Source organism: Meleagris gallopavo, chromosome 22 (assembly GCF_905368555.1).
Source record: "Meleagris gallopavo chromosome 22, MGAL_WU_HG_1.1, whole genome shotgun sequence".
In the NCBI taxonomy this organism is placed as follows: Eukaryota; Metazoa; Chordata; class Aves; order Galliformes; family Phasianidae; genus Meleagris; species Meleagris gallopavo.
Window position 1 is genome coordinate 6,865,007 of NC_139425.1, and position 16,124 is coordinate 6,881,130.

General features: G+C 40.2%; 1 protein-coding gene across 1 annotated transcript; it reads left to right on the forward strand.

Annotated features, from left to right (window-relative positions):
• Positions 1-55: 55 nt before the first annotated feature.
• On the forward strand, positions 56-10,773 carry LOC100542556 (protein-glutamine gamma-glutamyltransferase 6-like). Its single transcript, XM_019622252.3, has 12 exons — positions 56-263; positions 1,041-1,280; positions 1,771-1,889; positions 2,940-3,068; positions 4,419-4,596; positions 4,903-5,038; positions 5,986-6,089; positions 6,951-7,193; positions 7,535-7,879; positions 8,709-8,866; positions 9,675-9,808; positions 10,514-10,773. The coding sequence occupies exons 1-12, from the start codon at positions 56-58 to the stop codon at positions 10,665-10,667; spliced, it is 2,148 nt and encodes a 715-aa protein (XP_019477797.2). The 3' UTR covers positions 10,668-10,773.
• The last annotated feature ends 5,351 nt before the right edge of the window (positions 10,774-16,124 follow it).

Here is a 16,124-nt window from a genome sequence, read left to right on the forward strand (position 1 = left end):
AATTGAATGAAGCAACAACATTAGATAAACTGACAGGATGTATAAGTTTAAAGGAATGTTTTCCATGAACTTACTTTACGTTTTTCTAGCCCAGAAAATAACGAACATTGACTGGCACTCTAAGCTAAACAAAGCTGCACACCACACATCTGATTACAACAGCATGCAAGTGATCTTGAGGAGAGGACAGGCTTTCACTATTACCCTAAACTTCCAAACAACAGTGCAACCTGAGGACAACTTCACATTTATTGCAAGCACAGGTAATTTCCTCGTGGCACTAACCTCCCATCGTGGCTGCTCCAGCTTCAAAACACTACTGCCTCATAGCTTTCTGGGTGATCATTAACCTTTGCTCCATATCACTCAATTATTTTAGGCTTAGGAGTGCCCATTCTAAACCTCAATGGGCATCCTAAGCCCAATAGACAATTAAGGTAATAATAAATGGAAAGACACACACACACAAAAAAAAAGACAACCTACAACAAACCAAGCCTGTATTTCTGCTCTTAAAGACTTACTGTGAATCCTGAACTCTCTACAGCTCCACATCTATACAGACCACCATTATGTGTTTGTTTGTCTTCTTTCCTAGCACTCCACCTGTTTAAACTCTGCTTGATTAACTTCAGGTGTTCCTTATTCCTGGAACAGTCCACACTACCTATTTACTAACGCTCCCATCCCTATCCTCCAAAGGGCCTTCTCTGAAAAAAAATTCCAGGCAGCTGCTAACTCTCTAATGAAATGGATATTACAACCTGTGCCCCATCTTGCCTATATAGTTTTCAATGTAATTGGATTTTCAGGACAAGGGATTGCCTCTTCACTTCTCTGAATGACTGTGGGAGTACTCACCTTGACTAGGTCATGCATCTAACTCAGAAGGGCTCCACAGGGTGATTTTATGCATTGGATTGCAGCTAGCTTACACCATGAACCATAATCCTTCAATGTAGCAAATGAAATAATCGTTGATTCTGGCTTCTCACCCACTCCTATCACTCAGAATTGCTGTCTCCTGTTCCCTCTGGCAGGACTATCTCCAGCAGAATCACAGCAGACCAAGGCCATATTTCACCTTTCTGAGGATGCTGCCAGTGGCTGGAGTGCAACCCAAGAGCACTGTGAGCCTGGCCGCATGAGTCTCATCATAGTCAGCCCTGCCAATGCCATCATTGGACGATACAAACTCAAACTCCAGATTGCTTCTGGCAACAAGACCTCTTCAGCACTCCTAGGCCAGTTTGTGTTACTCTTCAATCCTTGGTGTCCAAGTATGTTTTATTGTATTATATTATTCAGGAAATCTGAGTGCCACAGTGAAGCATGTACCTGACAGCAACAGCATGACACAGTATGATATTTTGATCTACATAAAGGATGTTGGTTTGGCTCTTTCTTCAGTGCTTCAATGCATTGAAGATCCAGCTTTCTGCTCGTAGAGTAAGAAATTAGAGGAAGCAAATATTTCAAGTACTTATTCTACATTTTTTTTTGTCCTCTGATAGTGTGTTCTGTAGTAAGTGACACAATATCTACCAGTAAGACACACATCAAGATCATAGAAGCAGTGAAAGAACAGGAGCATACTCAGTTCCCATAAAATTAGCTTCATGCTAATTAGCTTCATGCTAATTTTATTCATTCTGTGAATGATTGTAGGGGTACAGCCTTACCTGTTCCTCTGAAGTCCCCTTGAAGTTTTCTTTTCAACTGCGGCAAACCAACAATCCTTTCAGCTGGCATTTCTCATTCTGCTTCTAGATGACGATGTCTATATGGCTAATGAAAATGAGCGACAGGAGTATGTTCTGAATGACAGCGGAATCATATTTCAGGGAAAGGAAAAATATATTCAGCAGGAAGCTTGGAATTATGGACAGGTAAGCAAGGAAAACAGGAAAATAAGAGTGAGTGCATGGATGAGGGTCTTGAGGACAGAGAGTCCCTAGTATAAGAGTATCATAGCATGTGAGTTCAGTATTCTTTATTCATTTTTTTCTTGCCAAACTGTCAGTTTCCTATACATCACAACATCAGGATCTTTTCCCCTCTGGCATGTGCTAGTAAAAGAAATAAGAAACAAAACACAATTTGAGGTGTTGTTGTTTCATTGGTCTTTTGTTGTTGTTGTTGTTAACAAAGTAGATAAACTCTACTTTCTTTTTCTTGTCCCCAGTACAGGGCAATGGAAACTATACCAGCTGTAACTTCTATTTATTGAAAGACTGGTACATCTAAATATTTAAAAAATTGACCTAGTAATGGGGCAGAGTATCCCAAAGATACTCAACTGAAACAACTCAAGTTGGAATTTTAAAATACCAGTTTGGCCTTCTAAACACATCTGCTATTAATTTGAGCCTCCAGCTCATTTGTGGTTACAGAGTTGTCCTACATTTGTGAGGTCAGTCAAAATGACCTATGGCCATTTCATGGATAACAACTGCACCAACAGTTTCTCTCTTTCTCTGTCTTTCTCCTTCCCTTTTTCTTCTTCTCCTTTTCTTTCTTTTCCAGTTCATATAATTTGATATATGGTGAAGGCAGCCCATCAGAGCAAGGTTGTTTTTGTAATGTGAAGGGGAGAGTATCTCCTGGGACACGACAGGATATGGGAGGAGGTGAAGCCTGCTGAGCCAGTCCTGGAACGGTCTTGTCTGGACCACCAGGCCATGCCTGGGTAATTTCTTCATGAATGCTGTGGTACCAAAACGTGCTTCTAAACACGCTGGTTGCTAATTACTATTAGTAAAATTAAATACCAGTGTAGTGTTTTTTCTTTCTTATTGTATCTATTTTCTTTCATAGTACTGAAAAATCTTAGATAACCATCATCCTATCATCCAAGGAGAAGGAAAATACATAGGGAGTTTATTCTTGCTTTTATTTATAAAATTAACACATAATAATAATGCTTCTTTTGATTTTAGTTTGAAGAAGATATCCTTGATATCTCTCTGTCTATACTGGATCGAAGCCTGAACCACCGCCAAGATCCATCCACTGATGTATCCAACAGGAACGATCCCATCTATGTGTGCAGGGTTATTAGTGCTATGGTAAAGTGATCAGCTAGTTACATCAGAATAATATACCTAATAACAAAAAACCTCAGTGTTTCCACTGTGAACCTTGTCAATGTCATATAGAATGTTTGGTTTTCACTGGAAAAAAAAATAGCTAGAGAAGAGGAATAAGAGAGATCTCATCTCAATGAGAAGTACCCCAAAAAGTTTAATTTTCCTTCATCCCAAAAGTTTGCTCATAATTGAAGGAATGAAGAATGTTTCTAAGACATTCTGACACTGAATCTCAGCAGTCTTCCTAACAGATTTTAAGATTAGCTATTTTCACTAATTTAGAAAGTCTATTCTGAAATCATTTGCTCTGTTTCTCGAACAGCAAAAGATGCACGAAATATTTGGGAAAACTAGTATTGATATGATTGCATTTAATGTATTTATACTGTATGCTTCACTTTAGGGGAGTTTGTTCAATGAGGATGGTATGCATTTCCTTCAACAAATAGTTACATCTCCTCAACAATTCCCCATCCTCACACATGTATAATGCATAACTAGGCAACCAAAAAGTTTTCAGTTTTATAAATAATGTATGCCTTACTGCATTCCTTACCTGAAACTGCTCATTTACAGCTATGATCCTTCCTGTCCTTTTAGACAGCATTTGCTTTAGAAAATTTCAATATTAAGTAAATAACTCTACTAAGATATAAATAATTACTGAGAGTAGGAATACTAAAGAAGAAAATCATAAAAAAACCTTACTCTTTACTATACTTGATCCTACATGAAGCCATATGTAGCACTTACACAGGCTGCTAAAACACAGGTGCCAAATATACAAGCACATTTGAACAGTTGGATGCCCCATCCTTGGAGGCATGGGTTGGATGAGGCCACAGGCAGCCTGATCTGGTGGGCAGCAACCAGCCAAAGGCAGGGGGTTGGAACTGGATGAGCTTTAAGGTACCCTCCAAGTTGAGCCATTCTAAGTAGCTCTCCAGAACTTAAAGGAGTTCTTAAACCTAAACCGAAGGGACTCTTTATCAAGGGGTGTAGCGATAGGATAAGAGAAAATGGTTTAAAACTAAAAGAGGTATATTTAGATTAGATATAAGGAATAAATTCTCTACTATGAGAGTGCTTAGATACCAGAACAGGGTGCTCAGAAAGTTGTGGAGATTTCTCTCTGAAGTGTTCAAGGTCAGGCTGGATGCGGCTCCAAGCAACCTGCTCTGGTGGGAGGTGTCCTGCCCATGGCAGGGGCATTAGAACTGCATCATCTTTAAGGTCTCTTTCAACTCAAACCATTCTATGATCGTCTATTTCTGCCTCTCCCTTCTTCCGTACAAACTGTAATTCTCTCATGAGAAGCATTGTTTTTAGGTTAACAGCAATGATGAAAAGGGAGTAGTGGAAGGGAAGTGGAGTGGAAACTATCGCTCAGGAACCAACCCCTTGCACTGGAGTGGAAGTGTGACCATCCTTCGAAAGTGGTACAGAGGGAGATACAAACCCGTCCGGTATGGCCAGTGCTGGGTCTTTGCAGGAGTTATGTGCACAGGTATATGTGAAGGGGAGAAAAATACTATCAGAAAGGAAACTTAGTGGAATTTAAGTAGCTTTAACCTTCTGATGCTGTTGAAGATATATGAAGAATGAAAGATTAAAATGAGTAAATCTAACTCTTCTTAAAAAGAACAAGGCAGTTAAATGCTGTGTGAGTGGAACTGTCTTCTAAGCAACTGTGCACAATGACTATGTGACATCCCTGCACCATATCAGAGGAATGTTTCTCCATCAGAAAAATGGAGAAATACTTTCCAAAAATCTGTAAAATAGGTTTAAAGCACTTTTATCTGTATTGCAGTTCTGAGATCGCTGGGAATACCTACCCGTGTTATTACAAACTTTAACTCTGCCCATGATAGTAATATCAACCTGAGTATTGACAAATACATTGATGTTTCTGGAAATACCCTGAACTTGACTGAAGACAGCGTGTGGTAAATATGATTTTTATCTTAATATTTCTTCCACTATATTCTTCTCTAGTCACAGGATCTAGAATCACTCTCCTGAAAACCCACCCCAACCTCATGCTTCCAAAGATATAAAATTCCTTAGCAAAGAATCAACAGCACACTGTGTTCAGAAATGCAGGATGCAGTCAGTTTCAATATTCTGAAGAATCAGCAGAGGAGATATTTGGCACACTTGCTGTTCAACACACAGTTGGAAGATACAACCTCTAATTTTGATTCTACTATATGACAGCTTTTTTTTCCAAAAGGAAGTTAAAAGAAGAGTGATTAACTGCTTGCTTAAAATGAGCTAATTTGTCCCTCAATTCCTAGAACTTTCAGAAGACCACAGGTTTTAGATGCAGCTCCTGTTGACTGTCTCAGTCTTCCTGCCATTGTACACCCCTTGCACTGTATTAGAGGTTACTAAAGCAAAGGCAATATATTTAATGCAGCAGAGAAAAATCCTATGCCACCCCATCACTTACGAAGGACTTGTTATTTCTTTCACCTCAGAGGAGTTATTTGTTAAATATGATGCTTCTAACAAACAAGTGAACAGAAACTAACACACTGCATGTATGCATTGTACTGCGTGTACCGGTATTCCAGGCTACAAGCACTCTCTGCTATTTGGACTAAGGGGGATAAGGTTGACAAAAAGTAGAATTAAGTACCACAAGACAGCAATGTACATGGGAGACCTTGTTCTGGAACATGTCAGTTCCAACTGACATGTTGTTTTAGAATATCCAGATCTGAATACTTGACTCTGCAATAAATATATTTTTTTAACATTATTTTGTGTGTAACACCCCAATATTTCTGAGAGGTCTGAATACAGAAAAGACAGAGGGGGAAAGAGGTATTCAACCATAAAATTGGTTGTATTAATCAAAGATTTCCTATTTTCCCTCCTTCCTTCCCAGGAATTTCCATGTCTGGAACGAGAGCTGGTTTACTAGAAGAGATCTTGGATCTTTTTATGATGGATGGCAGGTTCTGGATGCAACACCCCAGGAAAAAAGCAAAGGTAACACTGTTGTAAATAAAAAAAACCCTGTAGATACTGTTCCTCCTAACCACTGCTACTGAAACTGTAGGATGATTCTCTCTACTCTCTTACAATAGATCTAGCATACCCTCATCCCCAGCAGACTGCACATTCATAAAATGATGCAAAACAACTAAGGTTAGAAGAGACTTCTGGAGACTGCTTACTCTGCTCAGTGCAGGGTCAATCACAGCAGTTTTCTCAGGACCACATCCATCTGGGTTTTGAATATTCCATAGGATGGAGACTTCACAACCTCTCTCTCTCACAACATTCCAGTGCTTGACCACTGTCACAGTAAAAGAGGTTATTCCTTATGTTTAAATGGGATTTTCAGTTTGTACTCATTGCCTCTTGTCCTTATCATTGTCCTGCTTATCATTGAGGAGAGTCTGATTCTGTCACCTTTATACCCCCCCTTTAGATACTTACATATTAAAGCTCCTGGTTCATCCATGCTGCACATACAGCATTGATGACTCACATCTGAGCAGTCTGACTGTGCTGAGAGCTGCCAGCCTCTTCTCTCCTTTCATTTGACAGGTCAGCATACAGCCTCGCAGGCTTTAGAGGATTAAAACAATTTTCACAGCACAGAAAGCATTACTTACATCTCTTCAGCCTTACAGCCTCCTTGTTTGTGCCTTCTGATGGAAAATGTATGTTGAATTTCTGGACACACTGTTACCATAATGTAAAGACGCAGAAAGAATGGAATTCATCAAAACATGTCTTTGGAGATGTGACTACCTCTCCCTTTTGCTGTCAGCAGGAGGATTTGTGGCCTGCACCTGATCTTTTGCAATTGGTAATCACTTAACTTCTCTCTCCCTCACATAGGCATCTATCGATGTGGCCCAGCTTCCACCAGAGCCATTAAGGAAGGAGACGTGAACCTGGATTATGACAGCTCATTTGTGTTCGCAGCAGTGAATGCTGACTGTGTTACTTGGATTCAGCATAGCAACAAAAGAAAAGAGAGAATTTACTCCAATACCAGGAAGATTGGAAAATTTATTAGCACCAAAGCAGTGGGCACCAACACCCGAGTGGATATCACTGATAATTACAAATATCCAGAAGGTAAATTCTTTCTATTTTCAGAAGAGATGGCATTTACCCCAGCTTATGCAGAAGAATTGAGCTCTTCTAGGAGTTATTTTTCCACTGCTAACAGTTTCTAACAGGTGCCCATGAACAACCAGCTAAAGCTAACAGCCAAATTTTACTTTCCAGCCATCGTATCCATGTATATTCATTTAGGAGTATTTTTTGGTCAAAATTAGCTTTTGGTTAGGCCTCAATTTCTCCTCTTATGTATCTTTCCCAACCTTCACAAACTTTAATTACTGAGAGCAATTCTGGCTTAATTGCCCTATATCCATCGTATATGAGATCTCTGACCAATTTATCTTTTAAAGCAGGATCCTCCAAAGAAAGGCAGGTGTACAAAAAGGCACTGAAGCTGCTGGCTGTGAGAAACACTGGAAAAAGAAAAAAAGTTACAAAACCCACGAGACGATTTCCAGTAGCACGGAGACAAAATATGAGAGCGACCACACGAAAACCCACTGTCTCAGGGAAGCTGAAGCTGGATGCATCTACTGTAATAGGCCAGGATATCCTCCTCACCTTGGCACTGCAGAATTTGACTGCAGAGTTCAAGACCATGAAGGTTAAACTGAAGGCTTCAGCTGTTCTCTACACAAGAAAACCGAAGGCAGAGATCTTGCAGTGGTCTAGGACTGTTCAACTTGGATCTGAAGAAGGTAATTTTAATCTTATTACAGCTTAGGACAAGATGAAGGTTTAGTCTGTGTACAAATCATATAGACATCATGAATGTCTCAGAAAGTACCCTGCCTATAAATGGTCTGAGCTTAGAACTATTCAGGTGAAGAGAAACTTACATACTCGCCCTGTTTTCAATATTTGCTTTTGGACACTGTCAGGAAAGATACCTTTGGAGTAACAGGACAGTAACTGCAAATTGCAGTAAGAAAGAACTACACTACTTGCAGATGAAGGCCTTTTGCCTTGCTGTTAGAGGAGGAGTGCTGAATTAGAAAGCATAGGACAAGTGAACACAACTACTCCCTCAAACTAATGCACAATATTTTAACTCCTTCCGCCACGCCAAGAGTGGATGAGAGTTATTTCTCAATGTGCTGAGAACTGCACTGCCTTCCTCTTGGCAAGTAAGACAGAATGTGCATCCTCTGACAGTAAGACAGAGGCTGAACAGCTGCATCAGCACAGGCATTTAAATCTGGCCATCTTTTCACTTTTGCCTCCTCTGCAAGAACAGAATGCGAAATTCCCAGCTTCGGATTCATGAGAAAACCACCAGCAGGGGCTGCTACAGAAATCCATCCTCAGATCTGCCCAGCTAGCAAACCATACCCAATCACTTGGTGTTCAATGCAAATATAAGTAGAAGTAATCTCTGAGCATCATTTCCATCTATGGGCTGTCAACATCCAAAAGTGAATAGACCCAAGGTGACAGCATCATTGCTCCCTAAAATATAGATATCCTGAGGAGTATAGTACTTAGAAAATAAAAGAATGGAAATATCTGCTTCTGTTTGCATTCCAGTGAAAGAAATCTCATTCAAGATCACCTACTCCCAGTACAAAAATGCTCTGCTGGATGACAGGAAGATCCTAGTGACTGCTGTGTGTGAAGACAGACAGGGAGCATCACTTCTACTGGAGAAAGATATTGTACTTCAGGATCCTCTTCTCACCATCGAGGTAAAAGCCAGTCCCTTCTGTGTCTCTGTGCCTACTGTACTGTAAGCAACCTGCAAGGAACTATAGAATTTCTCTGTTTCCCAGCCTCCAGACTAGATCTGCATACCCACAAAGGAAAACAAAGGTCTGTAAGAAGCCTCCTGTGCTATACTGCATAGCATCAGCTTAATAGGGTAGACACTTTAGTGACTGAATTTCTAAAAGGTTTTGTGTTTCTGTTGATTGAAATTCCTGTATAAGCATACATCCAGTGACAGAAAAATACAATTAGGGTGCTAGACTTCTTCTCCATCGTTATCTACAAAGATAAGCAGCTGTGCCAATTCTACGTTTTCTCAGTCAAAATACAGTAATGAATACATTTATTTGCTATTTCACATTCTGATTCTTTTGCCTGAGATGCCACAATTCACCTCTGTCTCACACTTAATCCCAAACCATTCATTTAGCCTAACTAAAGCTAATTTCATTTAAGCTATCTACAGTAGTTAATAATAATACTTGTATTTTTTTCTGTTCTCACTTCTAAGTATCACATACGATATAATATATAACACTGTATTCCAGCCCAGTTAAAACATTGGGGATTATTGATTCCACAGTAGTTCACCACTCTTCAGACACAGCAGGTGGCTGACTCAAGCCTACACTCTCATGCCCAGAAATACATACATAGATTAATTCCTTACTCCTTCCTGTTGAGGACATCCTGAGAAGATAAGTGGTTTGCAATAGAATTTAAAAGAGCAAACTATTAAAAAGAAGCGAGGTCAGTACTGAAGCTGAGCAGAATGTTTTTTCTCTGTAGGTCCTTGGTCCAACAGTGGTACACAAGGCCACTAACGTGCTGGTCACATTTACCAACCCGCTGTCTGAAGTGGTGACAGACTGTGTGCTGAGAGCAGAAGGTAGCGGCCTGCTCAAAGAGCAACTCAACATCAAGTACGTAAATGGTGTTCGGTGAATAACTCATTCACTTTGGTGGGAAATCCAGAACACAAGTGAACTTTTTTTGAAAGATTCTGTCAACCCCATGACTTCTGTTTGCACTAAGATTGGACAGAACATCATGTTAGTACTCCCCATATCTAGCTGGAATATTTTGCCCCTCTATTGCCAAACTTTGAATTACAGAATGCTTAGGGAATGGAGAGAGAGCATGCTTTTGACAGCATGTAACTTGGAGTGCTGTAGTTAGTGACTGGGTTATGTAAATAGTAAAAAATTCAGACTTTTCTTCCTTCTGTGGTTTGCAAAAGGAAAAACAAAAAATCCTTGAAGGATAAGAGGAAAAGCATTACTCTCCCATTGCCTCTATGGTTATTAGTTTAAAAACATGTTTGAAAAATCTCCAAAGTATTCAGATTGGGAGAGTTAATACCAGGAAACTGTAAGAGGGGAAAAAAAATAGAGGAAGCTGGATAATTACGTGCATCACTGGGGCTTCATTTATACTGAACACAAATTCTGTCCAGTGCTGAGGTAGCTGTGGACATGGTAGTTTACGTCCACACGTGGAGCACACAAACACACCAGTTACATACCCCAACACTTCCTTTTTATATTGTCTGACATTCGGGAACTCTGAAGAATATACATTAAGAATTTCTCTGCTGCTTGAACTCACCAACATATCCTGTCTCTTAGTGTGGCAAGAATGGCCCCCATGGAGACCTCAACAGCTGAGTTTGAGATTATTCCCTACAAGAGTGGCATCAGGCAGCTTCAGGTGGACTTGGCTTGCATCCGATTTTCAAACATCAAGGGATTTGTGATGCTTGATGTGGCTCCTGCCCAGTGACAAAACCTTTACACCAGTTCAGTTTTGTCTTGGTTTATGAGACTGGCACACTACTCAAACATTACTAGAACTAGAAATGGAGAAATGCAGATTACTCGGCCAAAGCAAGTGACGAAATATGAACTGAAATCAACAAAAAGGAACTATACACTGTACTGTTCTTAGTTTTGCAAAATAGCTCAGGAGAAAGTTTCAAAGCTAAAACTGATACCTATACTGCTTTGTTGATAGAAGTGGCATACTTTCTGTCTGGACCTTCCTAATTTAAGTGCTGCCAAAAGCTTTCAGGATTTACATGAATATAACTCTGGCCTGACTGCTGTATTTCATTGCTTTTTAAATACAAATGACAGCAAGACAAAGGTGCCAGTCTGGAAGATTTGCTGCAGATTTACTGACCAAGCTATTCTACTGGCCCAGAGGGAATGACCCTAAACTGTGTCCTCTTCATTAGAAATGGCAGCAGTTTCCTTGGAGTATTTACTATTTCAGCCTTTGCTAAGCCTAAACATAAGCAATTTCCTGAAAATAAAAATTAATGTGTGTAGAGATCCACCTTAGATGCTCTCTGGCTTCATAACATTGCCTGCTTCTAGTCTGAATCTATTTTAGGCTGTAATAGTCATCAGAATCTATAAGCAGCACAGGCAAACAGTGTGTTGGTGCACTTTGATTAAATTGGAGTGGGTGGGGGGCAGGAATGGGAGCATGGGGAGAGGTTGGGTGGTTTTTTTTTTTTTTTTTTTTTTTGTTTGTTTGTTTATTCCAGTTCAGCAACTTCTCCCTACTCTATCCTGAAGAATTGGCTGAACTTGTCAGTGAGACCACTTGAGAAAACGGAGCCCACTGCAAGTATTGATGTTTTGTGCTAGCTTGACTTTCAGGGCTGTTAAGCGCCCAGACCTGCTGCTACATGCCTCCCTTAGCCCTTCATCTGTATCTTACAAAACCACTGTATCCACCCTCCCCACTTATGACAGAGGAACTGCCACCTGTTGCTTTATGCCAAGCAGACAGGAGAAAAGCAAAACTGATTTTTCAGTTTGCAAAGGCAGATACAGCGCATCACTTCCAGAAATGCACAGGAAGCAGGCTGGTAGAAAAGGCTGAGGGCTGTATCAGAAGGATTATGAAGATTCACATTTAGCAGTCATGTATCCTCTTTCCACAAAGCTGCTATAAGTAGGTCACCATCCTCTGTCAGAAAGGTATTGTGACACCCATATCTCAATCCCAACAACGTATCAATATATTCCTTGCAGCAAAGAAACCAAAATTAACAAAAATATGAATTTTCCTAAGATACTGTTTGTCCATTTCCTCCTACCGACACCTAGCATGAGGTATGCTTAGGAACCGAGCCTCAGCTTCCCCAAAAATAATGTTTCAGAGACTCAAACTGATTCTGTGACAGACTAAGCTGAGGTCTCATTCAAATTTCTTTGATTTGAAGCCAACACAATCTTCAATTTCTGCTTTACTACATCCACTACACTACTCTGCCACCCACATATATACTTACAAGGGTCCCCAAAGCTAGTCAAAACCAGTCAGTCCAGCAAGACTGGAATGAAGACTGAAAAGGTCACACACATATGGATGCAGGAATTTGGATTTCTCCAGGCAAAGCAGAGGGGGGAATGAGTAGCATTGCACCTATCAATTAAGTCTTACAGAATCTTGGAAAGTCAGGGTATAAAATCCACCATTCACCTCAGAAGGGGCCTTGAGGTGGTGATTATATTCACAACGTCTCATTCAGTCTTGCAAGAACGCAGACTGACATTGCAGACTGACATTACACTCAACATGCAGTACACCTAAGCCATTTAAATTCCTTCACTATTTGTCCTTAAATACAACCCAGGAAATGATCTAACACAGTGCTTGTCATAAGAGCTTGGCATCGCCTCGTCCTAATTAACTATTTGTAAAGGAAGCCTACTGTTCAAAGGGAAATCAGCAGGAGCACTTGTGCAAAGTCCTTTCCTTTGCAACATGTGGGGTTGCTGGGTTTTCGGGGTGTCAGCATTAACTGCCCTCAGCAACCACACCCAGCTCAGCTGCACTGCTAAAACACAGATTTATCTGTCCAGCGATGTACAAGAAATGCACATTCCTCCTGTGTGAGACAGCTGGTCAATTAAACTAATAATTATTACAGAGAAAAATGTTAAAATGCCTGAAGATTTAAACACTTTGACCAAACCTACAATCTTTATACAGCCCTTAGTCAGAAGTCCATAGGAGTTAGCAGAGTAACACACAGCTAATTATCAGCATTTTGCTTTATAAATATGCCACTTAAACCTGAACATGCACCCAGCCCTCATTCCGCTCCGATTAATCCAGTAATAATAATAACGTAAGCACTAGCTGAAATCTAACATTCACACTATGAATTTGGCTTGAAAGGTCTCAACGACAGTAAATGCTTCTCCCCAGAACTGTTTTCTTGATATAATTTTCTCAGGCCTTGATTCCAACAGTCAATTAAATAACCCTTCTACAGATTTATCTTTTTAATCTGAGCGCAAGTTGGTTGTTTCAAAGCACTCAGTTGCTTTGGCTCGCACCACTGCTCACCACAAAAGGCAATAAAAGACAGTGTAAGCTCTGGAGGGACAAGAGATCACACCCGTGAGTAAAATTCACCTCTAATACACCGATGTGCCATGTCAAAGGTAGACTGAGCTGTATGTATTTTTTAGTCACTGCACTCAGAAAGAGACCTAGTCATTAACAATGCCAATGTAATACTTTAAGATTCTATGTGTAAAGGTAATAAAGATGATGAAGAACTTTATAGATTCATATTTGGACCTGTAAACACCAAAAATCCCCAACCCTATAAAGATAACACAGTAACAGACAGGCAGGATGGATACTTCTAAAAATCCACACTTCCAAGTGCCCTGTGGATCACTTCTTTTAGATTTCTGTGAGCGTGTCAGGGATGTAATGGACACAGAAATGCCTGAATGAAGTCCTTCAGAAGAAGTAGTGCTTTTGCTGTACAAAAATCTACTCATGTCATAAAGCCATTTAAATCCCTCAGGACCAAAAAGTTAGAGGAACTTCACAGAGTCATAAACAAGACAAAAAACAGACAACATAACAATCATTGAAATTCAGCACAGTTGAAAAGCAATTTTTAGTCACCCATCATGCAGAGTGTTACATCAACTGTATCAAGAGCAGAAAGAGATCCCACAGAAACAGGCGACTCATCCGAGATTACAGCGTCTTGTGTTTCTGTGATTTCCACTAATGACATGTTAGATTGCAAAGCAGACAGGAGGGGAGTACTACAAAGAATATTGTTAACAAGAGCTCCAAGTGAAATTAGTACAAGATAATGCTTTGCTTGCAGGGGTGGGGCTCATGCACATCCTTCTCAGGCATCTGGCGTTACGTATGTACTGGCAGAGACAAGATTAGATTGGATGAACCTCCATTCTGATCCAGTTTGGCAAGTTGTACATGCTTACGCTTCTGTTGCATTTTAGAAAGTAGTGCAGGTTTGGACTTGGTTAATTCCAAGTGAACAAATGATGATTGTTACTGAATCCTTACAGTGAAGCAGGGAATTCACTCAGTTGTTTCATAGATCTTCTGCACATAAACATATGGTAAACATACTAATGCTGGTGATAATGATATTGAAGTTTCAGAAGTTGAAAGCAGGGTGCTGCTGGTCTAGTTGCAATTGCAGTTTTACAAACAGTGGTACATATCACAAGTATAACGCATGTTAAATCTGAACAAATAACATTGACAGCTAGCAACTAGTCAGTAAAATGAACTGGAACTTTATCTTTCTGGAGACAGAAACACGTAAGTAATATCTATTTGAAAAGCATACAAAAACCACCATTAAAGCAAACTCGCAAGACAAAGTAAGTCAAAACAGTACTGAATTTACACTTCACAGTTCAGATTAAAAAATAAAGCACAACCTATTTTTCTGAAGTGCCTGATCTTTTCTGAAGAATCCTAGGGAAACACCTCTAGAAGACCTATATAATAGAGCCACCTGTCATCGTATCTGAAGAACTGCACACTTCTCCATTTCCTGACACAGAAGATATTGCTATCAACAAGAAGTGTTGCAGCGAAGGCAGGCAATCAGTAACAGCAGAGAACTTGCATACGCAGCTCCAAGTTCAGTTACACTGAGTGCACGGAAGAAAACAGTTGTTCAAAACATTGGTGTTATTACCATTTAACAGCAAAACATAAGGAACACAAATACTTGCAGGCATACTTTGGAAATATCTATCAACGTACTTAAAAGTGCTTGCATAGAGACATGCAAACAGCTGGCTGCTTATAGCAAATAGACAAACCAGTCTCAACTCAGCTGCACATAACAGGGGGGTTGAAACTAGGTGATCATTGTGGTCCTTTTCAACCCAGGCCATTCTATGATTCTTGACTATGCAGTTACTGGAATATACAAAACTGGCAGCACCATTTAAGCACCAGCGGTAATACTGGTAGTGCTTGGGCTTGCCTTTACCAAACTCTGGATACGACAAGAATGGCATCTGTTGGTTTAAACTAACACATGAAACTGACAAGTCTCAAGAAAAAACAACGCATGAAAATCTGATATACCACAGAGACAGGCAACTAACATGTAGGAGATCTCAGTACTTCCTCCTGCTGAATGTTTGTTTCAGATCTCGGATGTAAAATCCCAGGTTCTAATCTCAGACTGTAAATTCTCACTAAACAGAATGCCAGTAAAGCACTTCAGCACTGCCTATGGAAGTCTCTTTAGTACGTCTTTTAGTATTACTCTAAAAGTAATGCCTCCTATTTATTTCCATGGAAACTATAGCAGATACGAAGAGCACAACAATATTATTTGATAGAGCAAATCCTACAAAACCTTACTCTTTCAACACAGTCACCACAATTAACTGTGCATTTTCACCAGTGATGACCAAGAGCCTGCATGTTGCGCTCATAAAAATCTGCACCAGCAGATGTGAGCCACTGTCACCACTGCTGAAATGCACCACCCACCACCTCACTGTGCTCACTGCCACTGTTTGGTCTCCAAATGTTCAGCGAGGATTGATGAATGTCAGTAGGTGCAAGTGTTTCCACATGGAGGAATTCAGTTACACCCCATTGCTTCACTCACACTTCCATGCCAGATGTCATTCTGTCTAACTGCCCCTCTGCTGCCATCTATCACACAGCAACAAAATGGAACAGAACATTGGTGGGAAGGCTCAGTCTATACTGCCATACAAATGATTCTGATATTGTGGGCCAGCAAAATAGGAGGCATTACTTTCGGAGCAGCCCTCATACATTGAACCTTTCAACAGATTTCCTTTCTAGCACCTCTTTGATGTAATGAAAGACACAAAGGGTCAATAAGTAGCCCACTTTTCACAGTTTACAAAGTGTTCATCAGTGCATCCTACTTAGCAAATGCTA

Excerpts from the sequence above, each read along its gene's own strand:
- LOC100542556 (XM_019622252.3), top strand. The coding sequence starts at position 56 with ATGTTTTCCATGAACTTACTTTACGTTTTTCTAGCCCAGAAAATAACG. Across the intron at positions 264-1,040 it reads CACATTTATTGCAAGCACAG|GACTATCTCCAGCAGAATCA; the intron begins GTAATTTCCTCG and ends TCCCTCTGGCAG. Across the intron at positions 7,194-7,534 it reads TAATTACAAATATCCAGAAG|GATCCTCCAAAGAAAGGCAG; the intron begins GTAAATTCTTTC and ends CTTTTAAAGCAG.